The sequence below is a fragment of the Pyxicephalus adspersus genome, chromosome 1 (assembly GCF_032062135.1).
Source record: "Pyxicephalus adspersus chromosome 1, UCB_Pads_2.0, whole genome shotgun sequence".
NCBI lineage: Eukaryota > Metazoa > Chordata > Amphibia > Anura > Pyxicephalidae > Pyxicephalus > Pyxicephalus adspersus.
Window position 1 is genome coordinate 117,563,662 of NC_092858.1, and position 18,566 is coordinate 117,582,227.

An 18,566-nucleotide genomic window follows, 5' to 3' on the forward strand; every position below is an offset into this window, starting at 1 on the left:
GTTTGGTGTCATCTGCTAACACAGAAATGTTAAACAAAGCGAAATTAAACAGTATTGGCCCAACACTGAACCCTGGGGTACCGCATTATTAGGCTTGAACCATTCAGAGTATAAATCATTAATCAATACTTTCTGGATGCTGCCCTTAAACCGGAACTAAACTCAAGACAGAATGATCAAGACAGAATGGGAGCACAGAGCCTTCTGGGATACATACATCAAGCAAAGCAGGGTTGACCTGCTTATTTCTATTGTATCCCAAAAATTTACTATTTAACTGTATTTTTATTCCTGATATTAGGGAATACACTTGTATTATAGATTTTCAATACACTGCCACAGCAAACAAATACCCTGGCTTTTTCTCTTTCCTAACTTATTCATTTTAGTAATACTATCAGGGTATGTGGCTCTAATTGATTGGTAGAATCTAATTAGCATCTACTTCTCCATTTATAGTAATTAAATTTGAATATAACAAGGATATAAAACTTACATATTCCAGAAGTTGGTGGAAACTTGATGGTTTCAACTCCAGTATATTGTACAATAGAAGAAAAAAGTTACCTGGATATGAAAGGACAAAATCTGTAGAGTGGAGGCATAACAGCACAGCGAGGATCCCTCAGTGGGAAAGCTGCCCACCTAAAGCAAGCTGTCAGTGTTCCCTGCAGCCAAGAGCACCTGCGTCAACAAAAGTCACATTGTGCATGCGGTGCTGCAGAAAGAGTCCAGCAGCACTAAGCAGCAGGTCAATTGAGGGACTATGAGCCGTGCAACATAGGCAGAGGGCACAGTGCATCAAATGGTGCAAAGCCCTTTGTCCCCCATTAGTCAGTGGGAAATGGGTGGGGGGCACCGTGGAAGGCTGGCTGGTACATTTGCTATTTTAAAACACCTCTACGTTCCTTCTGTTTTCTTTACAATTACTCACATTTATGTGAGTGGGGGGTGCAAACCAAATATTTATGAGAGCAGAGTCAAGATCTCTACTTTTCCTTAAAACTATTTCTTCCCATACATCAGGCATTTTAAAATCTAGGTAAAGGGTTGACTTGGTGCATTATGACTAAAATATGTATGAATATATAGAAATGCTAGGACTAATCAATCATAAATATGTTTTGTTGTGTTAATATTTATTTATTCATTTTTATTGCAGCCAAATTTTGTGGTAACCCAGAACCTATCAATAATGGATACATAAGCAGTGGAACCCCCTACTTTGGCTATGAATTAATCTATGAATGCAATCGTGGGTGAGAATAATAATTACCTATAATATGATTTGCAATACATTAAAACACCATACTCTATTTAAGATATATAATTTTGACAATGAACATAAATTATTTATTAACAGCAATATTTTGCTAGTGATGTGCAAAATGAAATAATAGCTATATATACTGTATTTTGTTACAAAATGGATGACAAACAAACATGCATATGCAAACTAACTCCAGCAAGCCTTGAATGATCACTGCATCACAAAAAAATAAATATTGTCTGCTACTCGGTATATTCCATGTGTCCTATGCTAAATCAAGTGTGCTGATTCCAAATCTGAAGTTCGTTTCTGCCTAGGACATCTGGATCTTAAGGTAATTACGCATATAGATGCGATTAGCTATATTATCTTGTTCCGCAGTTACTATGTAATCTCTATACATAACTAACTTTTGCCTTATAGTTCCATGACATTACAAAATGTAGTTTTATGTTGCAACAACATATACAGTTACACATAATTCACCTGAGTCCTTGTCCAACACACATGCACACTTCAGAAGTGTTTCAGGCACTTGCTTTTGGAATTGTGGCTCTCCTCCGCTGCCTCCCCTTGCAGAAACCAGCAGTAGTCACCCATCATGTTGGGGTTTGCACCAGCCTTTATATCTTGCTTCCATAACAGAAATATCCTGGTGGAACCTCCCCCCTTGTTCATCACTCACATCACCCAAAATTTCTGGGAAGAAGTTCAAATGGGAAGTGTAAGAAATGAATTTTAAGTGACATTCGGCAGCCAAGTTGATGGTATGCTGTTAGCATGTTGTTCACACGTTCTGGGTGGTTTTCAGCTTGCTGGTTGCCCAGAAAGTTTTGTGCAACTAGCACAAATGAATCCCAAGCAGCAAGTTCAAGTGGGTTGAGTTTGTCTCTGAATGTGGCATCACGCATTAAATTGCAGATTTGGGGACCAACAAAAATGCCTGCTTTCAGTTTAACATCTGTTATAACTTTTCCAAACTTGTCCTTCAGATACTGAAAACCCATACCATCACAATCCATTGCCACAACAAAGTTTTTCATTAATCCAAGTTTATTATGAAGCAGTGGAAGGTAAACTTTCTGTGGATCAATGAGTGATTTATGCTTCACATTGTACAGGCCAACAGTGTTCAGGTCTGGGTGGCCATTCATTCACTTTGTAATGGTTGCTGTCATCACGACTGTTCCTCAGTCACAGAAAGCACAAACTCCACTGTCTGGTATGTATTCGCAACCTAACTCCATCATCACACCACCTCGGTACAGAAGCAAATGTCATTTTCCAGCCTGTAATAACCTGCGAACTTTGTGTGACGATCACGAAAGTGTGAAGTTGTCCTTTCATTTTGTAGCAAATTCCACTTCTTTAATCTGGAGGCTAACAGTTCAGACTTCTCTTTTGACAAAGACAGGTCCCTTACTAGTTCATCTAAATCTTATTGGCTTTTAAAATGTGGCTTACCCTCTTCAAATTGGGGTTCATAACATTCATTAACATTGGCATCATCCTCCTGTCCGATGTCACTGTCAGTAACAACAGATGTAGGAGGGACTGGCAATTGATTCTCCACATCATGTGGCACAGGCTTCAGAGCAGATTCACAATCAGAATAGACGATTTTTGACTTATTCTTCTTTAAAACCCCAGCAGTTTTACTCATACAGAAGTAGCAGTCCGAGTTATGGTCTTTTGGCTCACACCAAACCATAGGCACAGCAAAAGGCATGTTATTCCTTTCCCATTCAATGATTGTGTTAGGCCAACGTAACACACCTGACAGCAGATATGAGGTGCCCAGCTTTTATCCGGATCTCCAATTTCACAACCAAAGCAAATCTGAATCGCAACAGCTGTGCCTACTCACCTTTAGCTTAAAACAGACTCACTATGGCCTAGCTGTACTATCCAATACCATGGTTACACACTGGAGACAAGCCCTTGGTCCATCTCACCTTATATATCTATTTCTAACATCTGCTGACTTGTCCAGACATGCCCAGCTGCAACTGAAACATGCATGCCACCAGGGGACGTGATTCAGCTGAGGTGGCAGCAGGCATAGTGATAGCTGCAACTGTTAAAATGTTCCCATGTAAAAATACATTACCCAGTAACCCACCATTTGAACAGCTATATTAAAAAATCTGTACCTGATAGGCAAATTCTGAGCTCAGGATTGGAATCGGCACACTCAATATCATGTAAATCACATGTGTTATTCCCAGTAGCAAATTTGTTGTTGTGCAGTGTAATGAATTGATTGCATCTTCCAGAAGATAAAGGTTTGGTTGTTATTTTATTGAATTCGAGTAGAGAGCAATGTTTACTAGAACTTGGGATGTGGATTGCCCACCACAAGTGATAGGGAGATTTTATGTTCTATATCCAGATATTATGTGCATGCATAGTGCATGTTTTATACTATATTACTATATTATGATCCAGTGAACTCAAGTTTATTTGACCTTTAATTCAAACCTCTACCAATCTGTCAGTTGAGGCTCTGGAGAAAGTGGCTGTATATGATTTTGTAGAGACTGTATGCCTATTATACTGATCTAAAAACAAAAATGGGCCACACATATACTGTTTACGTCATTTATAGGTATAATTCACCCAAAAAGAGTGTTTAAGCAAAAAATAAAATAAAAAAAAAAACAGCACAGTACACAATACAGTATGGTAACATGGTAAAATGTTAAGGAAATTACAAGACAATATTTAAGATAGACAGGATTGTAAAAGTGCTCAATAATTATACTGTAAAGAAATCAAAACCAAGTTAGGCCAAAGATCTATTGGATACTGAAACCAAGGTATCTGACAGGAGGCAAAAAAGAGAGGGGGCACCTAGGAGTGCTTTAGGTGTATTCACAATAAGGAGATTTTCCAGGGACCAGTATGCTGGGGAGAAAGAGTGGGAAAGGGTAAGAGTCATGGGGGACAGTGTGTTAGGAGAAAGACGGGAGTACAGCATTTTCCACAGCTTGAGGGTCCTTCAGCACAGGCCGCACATGAAACTTCTATAGCCATTGTGTGGAAAAGCACCCAAAAAGCCCAAGTGGAGTTTTAGTGTAACATGTCATCTCTGGCTATTTGGCTTCAGCAATTTGGTAGAAAAACAAAATTTGGTAGCAATGAAGACATGGGAAAGGACAATTTTTTTGTATTGATTAGGTGGTGACAGTGCACAAACACCTCCCCCCCCCCCTCCATTAAAGGTAGAAGGCCTTGGTCTTCACGCCAAAAAGTTTTCATTACACAGCTTATGTATATATTTTTAAATAATGGATATAGAAACACATTTATGCTAAATAATTGTTCTATTTTTTCTAGAATTCTAGATAATACAATGAAGTCATTTTTAAACAAATCCTCAATATCCAGGGCTTCACAATAGGCAGCAAGTGTCCCTACCAGTTCTTGTCTACTTAACACCATCCTTTAGCATACCTTAACCCTGGGGGTAGCTACGTGCAGGAAAGGCATACCTTGCAGAGCCTTTCACATAGGAGATGACTATCACACCAAATTTGTTGATTGGTGGGAGATTAAGCATTGGTGTTGGACCTGGTCACCATCTGAATCACATGCATTAGTAGAGGTGCAGAAGTTCAAACTAAAAAAAAGGTTTACAATGCTTAATTTTGGTGGAAAATAATTAGGAACGGTTTCTTTAGCCAGTTTTAGTATTGGGTCTGTCTGAATCCTGATTTATGATTGGGTTACTTCCAATTGAGCATAAAAAAGCAGATTGTATGCCATTTAATGCCATGTATACCTGCAAACAAATGCTGCTCTATCAGTCACAAATAGTTTCCACATTGTCAGTTTTCTCATATTTTGACTTTTTGGTGCAAAATCACTAGCAAAGGCTTCTATAGCCAGTTTTAGAAATCTGGTGCTGTATTGGAGCAGCCTGAATCAATTTTTGGCAAAAATGCCACAATGAAAAAAAATTCCCATGTATAACTTCAAATATTGCTATGGATTTCCTCATTGTTGATAATTAAAATCACTCATATTTTTTGCTGTGCTTTTTCATGCTAAATCACTTTTCTAGGAATTTGGACAGTATGTACTGTATGTTTTTTTAAAGAAGGTTTACCTAGTACAGGTAAAACTCAGACTCAGCTCCTTCTTTCCCTCACTGGTCTTCATCCACTTTCTCATCCTTCCTATGGTCTCAAAGATGTCTATTTGATTGGTGATGACCTGTGTATCCTCCTAGTGTCATACCTTACAATTCTCCCTACATCATCTCTTCTTGCTCTTCCTCCTCCTCATTTACTTGATGTAGGCCACTGCCCTCTACCGCGTGCTGCAATGGACATTGCTCATACAATTCCTATTCTGTACTGCAAACAACAAAGGAGGAAAGTGTTCCTCCACTTCCTTCTGGTTCAATAAATCCACTGTAGCTTCCAACCTGAAAATGAACACAATGACATAATCAATGCCACTGTTTTCCCAGCTGACAAATTTACTTTGGCGTACTTTGCAGGCTTTACCACATAACACGTCTTTAAAAAGCTACCACTGCCTTCGGTCAAAGAAATCCAAACTTCTTGTCTTTGTGCTATGATGCAACCTATAGTCAGTTACCATTTTTATTTGCTCATACGGGTAGTTTAGCTTATGTAATATTGAATTCTAGTACGTATTTAATGTACAGCACTGCATAGTATGATGGCACTATATAAATCCTGTTTAATGATAATAATAATAATAGACAGGTCACAGCTGTTTTTTTTTTTTTCTTAAATGGGAGCCCACTCTGTCTCTGCAAGGCCGCAAATCCACTTTTAACTGTAGGATCTGCTGAAACAGACACAAATATTTTTGAGGGGAAGATGTTGAATACTATGTGCCTAGTCCTACTTTGTATTTACACGTGTTGCTCATGGCAAAAGAAGCACCATCATGAGCTTACCTTCAGGTGGTGATTAGAATTGAAAAAAATTGAATTTGTAAGAATTCCAAATTTTGTAAATTCTGACTTTTTACATGTCATTTTGTAAAAGGTAAGGTCAAAATAAAGGTGGGAATATCCATTCTTCAAATGAGGGGTATTGCTGGCCACAGATTTGTTATGTTTATTGCAAACTACTAAATATAGTATCCCCACCAAAATTGCTGCAGGAGCCAGGGGTCCTATAGGAACATTTCTCAAGTAAAATGGGGCAACAAGTGTATGTACCTCCCCTCCTATCCATAAAAAAGGTCCTCTGGAGTCTGTCTTGACAAAAAGGAAAGGAGCAAAAAGCAAGTAGCCTCTTTCACTTTTGATAAAACCTGACCAGATGGCAAGGGGCATTATTGGGGGGGGGGTATGTGTGCCGGGGACTTATTTGGAATCTCGAAGTCTCCTTTAATAGGGAGGCCCTAAGAAATTCACCTGCTCACTCTGAGGTAATAATGCAGTAGTACATAGTAACCCTTACTCATTCCCATAAAGCCTAAAAATAAATAAAATTCCCTAGAACCATCACACTTATTTTTATCAAATCTCTTTATTGTGTTTTTTTTTAACTCATAATACTTACCCTTGTGATCCAGTGATTTGTAAAAAAGTGTCCCACAACAACTCCTGTTATTCCTGTGCTTTGTGCTTCAGATCCCTTGCTAAGATGCCCCATGTCCTCCGCCGCTCTTTTCCTTCTGACACTGGCAAATGCCAAATCTCCTGTGAAATTTATTCCCCAAGGGCACATGAGGGCAGTTTTCTTTTTTGCAGTTAATTTGTTTGGCCTTCAGCCAATCCAGCAAAGGGAGAACTGTCATTTTTTGAGTTAGTGAGTATGTATGTAGGTATAACATACAAATGGCTAATCCATTAGAAACACTGTGTATATGGAACAGTTTCCAATTTTTCTTTAATTCATCAGTGAGGAAATGTACTAATATCATAGGCCTTTAGTTCTGGATCCAGCTAATGATAGCACTTATCCTCACTGCTGAATTAGGAATTTTTAAATGACAAGACAATTCTAATGAAATATTTTATAAATATCATAAATATTTAACTTACCTGACAATAGAACTCTCAACTAGCAACTGAATACTTTGTTTAAATAATTACAATATCCTCTACTTGTGTGATCCTGATTGTAATACTTTTAAGTGAATTTAAGCATTGAGGCACCCCCTGCCTTATTTGAAAAAACTCCAACATCTGTAAAATGCTCAGGTTACTTTTGCATTCATCAGCATCAAAGTGAATGCATCTAAAATCTGAAAGAGATTGTGCCAACATATTTTACATGGCAGGTGTACCATGAAAATGTTCAAAAACTTAAAAGCAAGTCTAAAGTTTGCTATTTACATATAGCTAAAGACCTGTCCATCTGGAAAAATGTGCCATAGACTGAATAATCAAAAATGAATTGCTTGGCCACAGTAATAGTAAGCATATTGGCCCTGATTAATTAAAGTTCTACAAGGCTTAAGAGGATTCATTTTCATCAGTGAAACTGGGTGATCCAGCAATGGATTTCTTTAAAGTCATTTGGTATTTGTTAGTAAATGGCTTCAATCCTGGACATCCATTACAGGTTTGCTGGATCACCCAGCTTCACTGATGAAAGTGTATCCTCTCCAGCCTTTGAGAGCTTTAATAAATCAATTGAGTTAAAACAAGACACATTTTCAGGACAAATCTTTATACTAACAGTGTAGCACAGTGATGCAAATGTATTGTTTGCGGTTGCTTGCTGCTTATGATCTGGGCAGCTTGAAGTTGCTGAGCTAATCATGCATTTTGCAATATATTAAAATGTTTTTGTGCCTTGAGTGTAATATTCTTGCTGACCTATTGATATGATCATCATAAATATGTTTTCTGTCACAGAGACAGTTGATCATGTTTTCTGTATCTTGATTGTTTATTCTTTAACATTTAGGTACAAAATCAAGGCTAACAGTACAAACAAGAGAAGATGTCAGGCAGATGGAAGCTTGAGTTTGCCTATTCCTGAATGTGAAGGTACAGTATGATTTTACTTAGGATTGTCACATAGTTACATAGGTTGAAAAAAAACATACATCCATCATGTTCAACCACTAGGGAAATAAAATAATCCCAGATAAAAACCCTATGGGCATAGTTGGTACAAAAGAAGGCAGAAAAACCCTGGTTCAATGTGCTCCAACAGGGGAAAAATTCCTTCCTGATTCCTTGAGGCAATCTGATGTTCCCTGGATAAACAGTTTCTGTTGTCTTTAGATTAAAACATTAATACCCAGTTAAATTATATGCTTCAAGAAAAGCATTCAGCTTTTTCCTAAAGCAATCTAAAGAATGTGCTAAAACTACTTCCTGGAGGGATTTTCATAGAAATTTTCATAGACCTTACAGTGAAGAATTTATTTTCCTCCAAATAGAGCTCTCTTGTCCTTTATAATTACCTTAAAGTGAATAATTGAGAAGCACGTTCTCTGAATGCACCATTTATATATTTGTATAGGTTGATCATATCCCCCTTAAACGTCTCTTCTCAAGGGAGAATCAATTTAGTTCTGCTAATCTCTCCTCATATGTGCACTCCTCCACTCCTTTTATTAGTTAGGATTCCACAATAATTTAATTCCACAATGCCCTTTTTGTGAACTGGTGCCCAAATCTGGACTGCATATTCCAGATGTGGTCTGACCAATGTTTTATACAGGGGCAGGATTATGTCTCCATCTCTGCAGTCTATTCCTCTTTTAATACAAGAAAGTACTTTGCTAGCTTTAGATATTGCAGCTTGGCATCGCATGCTGGTATTAAGTCTATGATATACCAGAACCCCCAGATCCTTTTCCATTTCTGACTCCCCGAAATGTATTCCACCTAGACAGTATGAAGCATGCATGTTGCTAGACCCCAAGTGCATAACTTTACATTTATCTATATTAAATGTCATTTGCCACTTGGCTGCCCAATTAAACAATACATCTATGTCTGCTTGTAGATCATAAACATGCTGTGCAGGCTTAATTCCAAGCAAAGTCTTAAGTACACTAAATAAGCTGCTACTTCACTACCTGTTTACTTACTTAAAATAAAATAGGGGAGTAAATTTGTTTGACAACTTTGGTCTTTCTTGAATCCATGCTTACTATCACTTATTATATAAATATTATTTCCTAGCAGAAACTCCTCTATGTTGTTCTTTATTAAATTTTCTAGGACCTTTCCAACTATGGAAGTTAAACTTACCAGTCTGTAGTTACTTGGTAATGAATTGTCTCCCTTTGTGAAAATAGGAACCATATTAGTCTTACACCAATCCATTGATACCATGCCAGGTTAAAGAATCCCTAAAAAAAAAATGGCTTTGAAATGACTGAGCTCACCTCTTTGAGGGCACATGGATGTAATTCATCAGGTCCTGGTGCTTTATCAACCTTACTTTTATCCGGCTTTTCTCCTACCAATTTTAAAGCCATTGTGGCTTGTTCAAGGCAGTGACATTGCTATTGGCAATTCGGACTTGAGCTCTACCATTTTCCTTTTTGTACAAATATGTTCACTTTCCTGAATGTGAAGGTACAGTATGATTTTACTTATGATTGTAATTCAGTGTTTACTGAAAGCATTTATTAAAATAATTTCACTGAACTTTTTGAGTACTTACAAATCTCTTTACAGCCGCCATTCCTACCACCACCATTTTTCACATTACTGAAGGTTTCTAAGATCAAAACTGAACTCTTAGTGAGTAAAGTGATTTTGGGCTGTGGTTCACTTTTTTATACATTTATATGTTGATGCAACACTTTAATTATATGTACATACATTGTCTTAATATGTGTGCAGCACTATTAACCTTTAGTTAACTATTGACTAAATGTATTATTACCCATAACAAATTTTACTTATCTTAGTAAAGGGTTAGATGGGTTTCATGTTGAGCACCTCATGTTTTCCATCCTATAAAATATTGTAGCTTGGGTCACACGAGTGGCAACAGCCTCAAACCTTCAGACTGTTTCAAAAGATTAATTATTAGGAATTCTGACACAACAATTTCTGGAAAAGGATTGACCAATGACTTATGAACACAAAGTGCATACCAGTTTAGGAATTTAGATGTAAATATTAGAGGTAAATGCTGTTGGCAAAAATTACCCTTCTTGTCACTCTACAGATGATAAAGAGCTATTTTTTGCATTATTTTGTGAGGTCTATTCCAAGTCACACAATGTTTTGAAAATCATCGGGAAACAATGTTCTTTACTAAAAGTGGTAAAACTTCAGGCCCAATCATTATGAAAACTGCAAATTGTTTTTTTGAGAGGCAGCTAGACTTCCCAATAAAATAGCTTTAAATTAAAAACAAATTGTCTACAATTAAAAAGGAAATAATTTTTGGCACATTAAGTGGGTTTAAATCATTAAGGATGAAGGTATAACAAAGTAAAATAAACCATTTTCAGTATACATGTTAAAAAGATTTTTTGATCAGAGACCTTACTTATGAATTTAAGGATGTTAAATACTGTCCCAGCAAATGACAGTATACCAAGTGTACTACATGACAATTGAAAATATATTTAAGGTAAAACGTGTAACATCATTCAAATAAATGTTTCACATAAATTAATTTTTCTTTTGAATCTTACTACTTATTACATGGGTGTAAAAATGTTTGTTTTGATTAAATGTATACAATGCAGCAATCATTACAATAGGTTTTGATATGTTAACATGTTAAATTTTACTTGTAAGATGTTTTTGATTCATTAAGAAGTACAGTATGTTAATATTTTACTGAGTTTAAATGGGGGCCCTTTTATGTGAGAACAAGCAACCACATTTTATTAAACAGTGAACAGATTAGTAAAATATAATTCCAGGAAGCTGCTCTGTGTCACTTTGCTTTGTTCAATTTTGTATTGTTACTGTTATATCTAAATTATTTACTTCTGTTTATTTTTGTTTTAGTTCAAACATGCCCAAGTCCTATCAAAACATTGGGAACTTCTTTTACCCCTGAAAAACCCCAGTACCAGTATAATGATAGACTTAATTTCAGCTGTGATGAAGGGTATGAGCTCAATGGAAGTTTTCAAAGTAACTGTAATCATGAAGGAAAATGGGTTCCAGACCTACCTACTTGCATAGGTAAGTTACAGATTGTTTGTGTAGAAATTTATAGGGATTTTATTATTATGCAAAGCTGCCAACAACACCTGAAGTGCGCACAACATAATTTGCACATTTTTTACATCTTTCACACTGCACTTTATAATACATTCAGCTACCACACAGACACACAGTGCATTTCAACCTCTTTGACTGTGCCTCACATGTAAAAGGAAAAAAAATCAATGCACACTGCTTTTTTAATTTTTGCTGTCTTCTAGTATATATGTGATAACATTTCTAATAATTTCTTGAGAACTTTTTTAGCCTTTAAAAATTTTGAGTTTCTTGTAGAAATTTTGATTCAACTTTTAAAATTTCAACAACAAATTGTATTTGAAGTCTATAGTGGCCAAATTAATTGCAAAGACCTTGAACTAAATTGTCGCCAAAATAGTTAGGGATGTCTGGGGTACCTAAAAGTCTCACGTCCCAAAAGAAAGAGGAATGGAAAAATGGATGTTTCCATAAATCATAGTTGTAATACAAATATTAAAATATAGGCAGGGAAAGCCATTTCCAAATGCCAGCTATTTTTGTCTACTGACTGTTTAACGCTAAAATTGTCTATTGGCATAAATAATTGATTATTGGTCAGGAGTCATTCCAATGAGAAAGAAGAGGGGGGATTTTTAAGGTTACAGCAAAACAATTTTGCATAATTCAATAATAGTTTTACAAACATTGACCAATTCAAAACCGATGTATAAGATTCAAAGATGCTTTCAGTTCTTCTTGGGATTGATGTTTTTCAGCAAGTCATCAAATGTAGCTGGTAAAAATCATAACTGATTTGATCTTCTTTCTAGGTGTGGAATCCTAAAAGTTGTCATATGAAGTAAATCCCAATGCGTTTTGCATATTAAAATGCATCTGCTTCTTCAGGTGTTGGCAAATTATTTGGTGGATGACAGACATGAACTGTGGGATTAACAATACATTTATAAAAGCGTATATTTCAAATAAAAAATTTTGTACATTATTATATAGAATATTTAGAATAGGGCCAATCTCAATATTTCAATTAAGTATGTTTGCCGTGATAGACAAATAATGGTGTTTTTTATCAGCCAGATGCTATCAGCTGAAACAAGAAAAGATTCACTTCATGTAATATACTTATACTTTCTTTACAGGTATTTGTCATACACCTACTGAATTAAAGAACGCAAAGCTGAGTTTCTCCCACATAAATAAAACAATCTTCTATAAAGGCGAAACAGTTAATTTCGTTTGCATAAACGGTTATACAAATTATCACGAATATAAAATTAATAGAACTTGCTTGGGAACTTTTAAATGGTCGCATTCTACAAATTTTTGCACACGTAAGTATACATTGTACTTTACATGACATTTAAGTTATTAGGCAATAATCCATGTTCTTCCCTACTTATTGTTCATAATGATTAGACAGACAACTTTCTCCCAATCACTATACAGGAAACTGTATAACTGAGAGAAAGTAAATTTAGGAAAAAAGCGGACCAAAACTTAAATTTTTACTTTACATAAAAGGGTAGACAATGCTTTTATATTTTATTAATAACCTTCCTTTTTTGTTTTGAAAAGGGGGGATTAAAACACTTTTTTTTAAAAAAAAAAAAAAGAAAAAAGGTAAAACCTTTGTTTTTATTGCTGCGGCTATCCCTTCTGCACATTCCTGGTCTCAAGCATGCACAGAAGGAACTTTTTCTTCAATATGGGAAAAAATAAAATGCTGATCTCACGCATGCGCCATGAGATAGGCACTTTTTTTGCCCATCTACTGCACCCAAATTGCAAAAAAGAAGGCGGCACCAAGCGTATCCTCTGTGCTAGGTCAAAGGAGGACTCCAGGACAATGCAGTACCCAATCCATAAAACCTCCAAAGGGATCAACAGATCTGAAAAGTAAAGGGGAGTGATTTTCTTTTTTTTTTTTTAGTTTATTCCGCATTAACAGAATTACATAATCTCAAAGTTTACATTCAATGTACATATGTTCAACGAAATACACATCTCACTATGACAAGTGAACAGAGATAGATATGAATGTATCAGGAGGAGTACAAATGTGTTCCCTATAATGGACACCTACGTCCTAAGCTCTTAGGAAATTACATCATCAAAGGAAGATAGAGAAAAACAAATTGAAATAACGAGAATCCAGAGGGAGCAGAACTACTTCTATTTAAACAATTTACTTAAACAGAACCTGTTGATAGTCAACACAATTAACTTGAACATATTGAAGTAGTTTGTGTTCAACCTTTATTCTTGTAATCCACACCATATCATACTGATAGAATTAAAGTAAAGCCTTAGTTTACCGATTGCAAAGGCATGTAAATTAGAACTAGAATTTTTTGTAACTTATTCGGTTCATGGTGCTCAGTGCATGGTTGGGGAACTTTAGCTACAATACGTTACATGAAATTTCATACAGTATACAAAAATTTGCAGTTATATTTTAACATTCACTGCAATCACACTTTCCTAGTTTTAAAAGTCCATATTATTCATCCAAACTTGTCTGGGCATTTGTTTTTAACCCCGGTGCACCATATGATCTTGGACTATGGCTAGGAGGCATAGAAGTGGAGCCAATAATGGCTTTTGAATAAGTTAACAGAGTTAAAAAATTGCATAAAGATATGTTAACGTCAGCTGATAAACTGTTTTACTGTGACTTGAAGTTGTAAGGTCTTGTTTGTCCCCCATTCCCAGCTCTTCATTTAAGCTAAAAGTGTATGATATGTGCCAGCAACTGAATTGGACAAAAACTTCATTTGCTGTTCTTCTGTCTAAATTTTTGTTTGTGACTGATTAAATGAATGTGATAACTTTTTGCAGGAATATCTTGTGGTCCTCCTGAAAATATACCTAATGCAGTATATAAAGCAGATGACTATTTGTTTGGCTCCGAAGCAGTCTATAAGTGTACACATGGGTGAGTTCAATAGACTATGAGATATTAACATGTTAAAATACCACATACAAAGAACTTACAAAAAAAATCTATGGGACATTTCGGGCAGTAATGAATGAATAATCCATTTAATTAACAGCAATTTATTAAAATAGCATAATACAACAAATTATCATTTATAACACTGGTCAACAAATATTTTCTTGCCAAACAGAATAAAGTCATTTTAGGTTATGTTTGATGCACAGATTCCAAATATGGTATTGGTGGTATTGGTATTGGCTCTAGTTTCTGAAAAAATCACCTCAATAATAACCTCATGGAAAACGAATGAAACATGAAAATTAAACAAAACAAAACTAGATATGCTTACGTATACAAAATTAAATTTTTGAAATATCTATTGTCAATATATTCCATATTTACAGAACTAATCACAAACAAGTCATTGAAAAACTCAGTTTGTATGATTTCTTTTATGCTGATGATCAGGACAATCACTTTAAAGGCTCCAGCAGTAGTCTGCCATCATGTGTCTATCCCATCTGCCCTGAAACCTTTCTTCCATCACCTTTATATCTTGATGGAACCTCTCCCTTTGTTCCTCACTGAAATCGCCAAGGTTTTTGTGGAAATTTTTGCATATTGCTTTGGAGATAGTGTACCTTTATGCTCATAGCACCACCCACATTTTTAAAGTTTAAGAGCAAGTTTTGTACCAGTTCTTCATAATTGTGTTCCTTATGGTTACCCAAGAAGTTCTTGACAACCATGACATAGCTGTGCCAGGCAGAAGCTTCAGTATCAGTCATGTAACTTGTGAAATTTGAATCATTTATCAGTTTCCAAATCTGGGGTCCATCAAAGATTCCTGCTTTTGATTTTTCAGTACTCAATCCAGGGAAGAATCTACAAATGTATTTGAAGCAATCACCGTCCTTGTTCAGAGCTCTAACAAATTGCTTCAATAATCTCAACTTTATGTGTAATGGAGGGAGAATGACTTTTCTTTGTCAACCATTGGCTTGTTAATGATGTTCATTGCACCTTTTTTCATGTTTTCCCTTGGAGGCCATGTCACTTTTTTCCAGTGAACCTGCTTTGCTCTACTATCCCACAAGCAGATGAAACATGGGTACTCTGTGTATCCACTTTGCTGTCCAAGTAGGAAGTTCCCCATTTTTAAATCAACACATATGGACCATTGGTATTCATGATAGCAAAGCTTTTGTAAGACCATATTCATATTCTTATTCAGGTTTTGTTGAGTGACCGATTGGAATTATTAGAAATTATTAGGAATTCCTAATAATCCATTATTAGGAATGAGCGAGCGAGATTTGTAAATTCGCTCTCGCTGCGAATTGAGCCTTTCTTGCCTACCGAACATGTAGGTGAGAACGGCCTTGTGAATTTGAATTTTTCCGGGACCTGCAAGAGCAATCAAGGGAGCAGAGCTGACAGCTTTACCAGAACTGTAGTTTGTGTTCTTGGGTAGAGCCTCTCTATCTACCAATAACATTGATTATTATGATTCCTGTATCACAAGAACTAGAGCCAATTCAATAAAACTGATGTCATTTCTGTAAATTCATTAAAATTAAAAATAATTTATTAAATGGTAGATTGTGGATAAGGTTTAGGTTGTCACTTGGCGTTTTTTGGTCCTGTACGAATTTAATTCATGGATAAGCTAAATACAATATATTGAACTGCAATCATAGAAAAATTGTTATATAAAAGGAAAATACAAAGCCCAAGTGCCATGAGTTTCCTGTCACACTGGGGACATATATGCATCTTGGTATTTGATATGTAGGAGAGGTTGAACAATCTACATAATATTCTCCTGAGGAAGCGGACAGCGGTTCCACAAAACTTGTAGAGAAAAGGCAAAACAAAATTAAAGTCACCTTAAGTCAATACAGCAAATTCCAATTTAAGGTTTGTTCTATGGAGTTCTGTTCCCTCCAAGTTTTGGGAATACACTAAGCTCCTGGCAGCATAATACTGTCTGAATAAAGGCACACCTGTGCTTCACCTCCATATGTGAAAACCCAGACATGACTCTGGTGGACCAGGGAAATCCTCTCACTCTTTTCCCTGGTCAAGCTCCAGGACAAAATATTTTCTGGAGTCTTAAAATATGTAATTATTATTATTAAACAGGATTTATATAGCGCCAACATATTACGCAGCAATGTACATTAAATAGGGATTGCAAATGACAGACTTATACAGACAGTGATACAGGAGGAGAGGACCCTGCCCCGAAGAGCTTACAATCTACCCTAGACAATCAACATCAACCATAGAGTTTTAGAAACCAATATATTAAAATAGAGCAGCCTTTTTCCTTTTGTGTTAGCAAAAACTAACATTTTGGTCAAAGTAGGTGGAAAATATGAAGCAAGCATTAGGGTGTAAATAATAAACAAAAAGTTTAATACTTTATATGGGTTTGGATCCAAGTCAAGTTACCTATATGTTTGCCATGGATTGCCACAGTAAACACAATCAAGACTGTCTAAATGTAAATACAGTGGTGAATGATCTAGTAATAAGTGGTATGCACTATATGCAATAAATGTTAGGAGCTTGTCACCATATTAATATACATTATTAAACTGTTTCTTTGTAACATTGATATTACATTTTGATAACATTTAATTTCTAGATACAAAATGGTGGCTGGGATCAACTCCAGAAAATGCTTGCATACCAAAAAGTGGAGTGAACCTGTCCCACAATGTAAAGGTAAAAATGTTCTATTAAGTAAAAATATCTCTATACTAAAATTTTATCCAAAATGTGTTTTTTTGCATTTAAATAAATTAAAAAAAAGTGGTAACTTTTAATTTTAATAATGACTTAATGATATGGGTGAACACATTTATAAATAAACCTATTTTGTTTTTTTAATAAAAATTAGTTAAAACACTACAGTTTAAATGACTGAATTATGTTGGACTGTGTACAGTTAAAACAGAACTAAACCCATGATTAGTCCCCCTATTTCAGTTCCATCTCAGGGCACCGACATCTTCCTTCTTCTTTACTTCCAGTAGATAATACAAAAAAGGAGTAACTACCACGCAAGGCACGTCAAGGGAAGTCAGTATTCCTGGCAGCCAACACTGAGCACATATGCAGCTCAGCACATTTTGACAGGTTGTAGATCAAGGCTGGTAGTAACAATAATATGGAAAGAACATCGCCTGTCTCTTTCTGCAATAAACAACTGCCTGAGTTGCCCGTGTTAAAACTACTACCATCATAAGACTGCATTTACACAGAGAGTCCGCAGACTTGCTAACTGATAGCAGCTTTACTCTCTGAACCCCTTCTATCCCAAAAGTTGAGACTGTAAATAAATCAAAAGACTGTAGAGGTTGACAGGCAACCTCCGGACCTAAGTGTAAGATTTTTGAAAATTCCAGATTTTTTTTTATACTTACCTCCACACACAGGCCAGTCTTCCTCTTGCAGCACTGCGGACATCTGGCACAGTTCCAGGGAGCAGGAGCAGGCAGCAGGGACATCTCAGCATGTATTTAGTTTAGCAAGCAAGAACCACACAGAACAGCGCCATGAAAACATTAGTGGCCAAACAGTGTACTGCAGTCCCTGTATTGTAAATGCGATCCGAAATTCATGCCAGGAAACTGAAAGATCCAGATTATCGATGGCCGGATTTGCGATTGTCAATCTGTACCATATTTTCAATAAGAATCTGATGACAAAAAATGTGATGGAATTCTGGAGCAGATCCATTGAATGTTATAGAGAATTGTTTTCCATATATATCCTCTAAATCAAAGTTAGATCATCCATACCACCCAGTAGATAACAAGTTGTTCCAGCTGCAACCTTCATGTTTCTCCAATAAAACAGAGAATTAGCACAGTTCTTTAGAGCTGTGCACCTGGTTGTCACTTCACAAGGGAAAATAGAGTTGTAGGCCTCCAATTTCTGAAGAGGAGAGTTCAATACTCGGATAAGGCTATTTCTGTTCCTATTTCATCCTTTATTAAAGTCACCTAAAGGAGGGGATGCCGAAGCTGCTACCTAGCCTGGGGTGCCATTCTACCTGTAGTTGTGCTTTTGCATTGCAGTGGGGTTGTGACATGGTTCTTGGATGCAACATGGTGCTGATTGCCATTGGATTTACTTTTCTCCTTCAGACAAAAACTTCACTGCAAACACAAGAATAAAGTGTTCAAACGCATTGACCTGTGCTCAACGTGAGG

The 18,566-nt window shown here is 36.1% G+C and overlaps 1 protein-coding gene across 8 annotated transcripts in view; it reads left to right on the forward strand.

Annotated features, from left to right (window-relative positions):
* The window catches only part of LOC140340150 (C4b-binding protein alpha chain-like), a 72,263-nt gene that overhangs the window by 41,072 nt on the left and 12,625 nt on the right, over positions 1 to 18,566 (forward strand). For all 8 annotated transcript variants that reach the window (XM_072425213.1, XM_072425231.1, XM_072425222.1 and 5 more), the window contains 6 exons: positions 1,163 to 1,259; positions 8,176 to 8,258; positions 11,205 to 11,384; positions 12,542 to 12,733; positions 14,241 to 14,337; positions 16,994 to 17,073. In XM_072425213.1, coding sequence (XP_072281314.1) covers positions 1,163 to 1,259; positions 8,176 to 8,258; positions 11,205 to 11,384; positions 12,542 to 12,733; positions 14,241 to 14,337; positions 16,994 to 17,073 — 729 coding nt within the window. The remainder of the gene's footprint in view (positions 1 to 1,162; positions 1,260 to 8,175; positions 8,259 to 11,204; positions 11,385 to 12,541; positions 12,734 to 14,240; positions 14,338 to 16,993; positions 17,074 to 18,566) is intronic.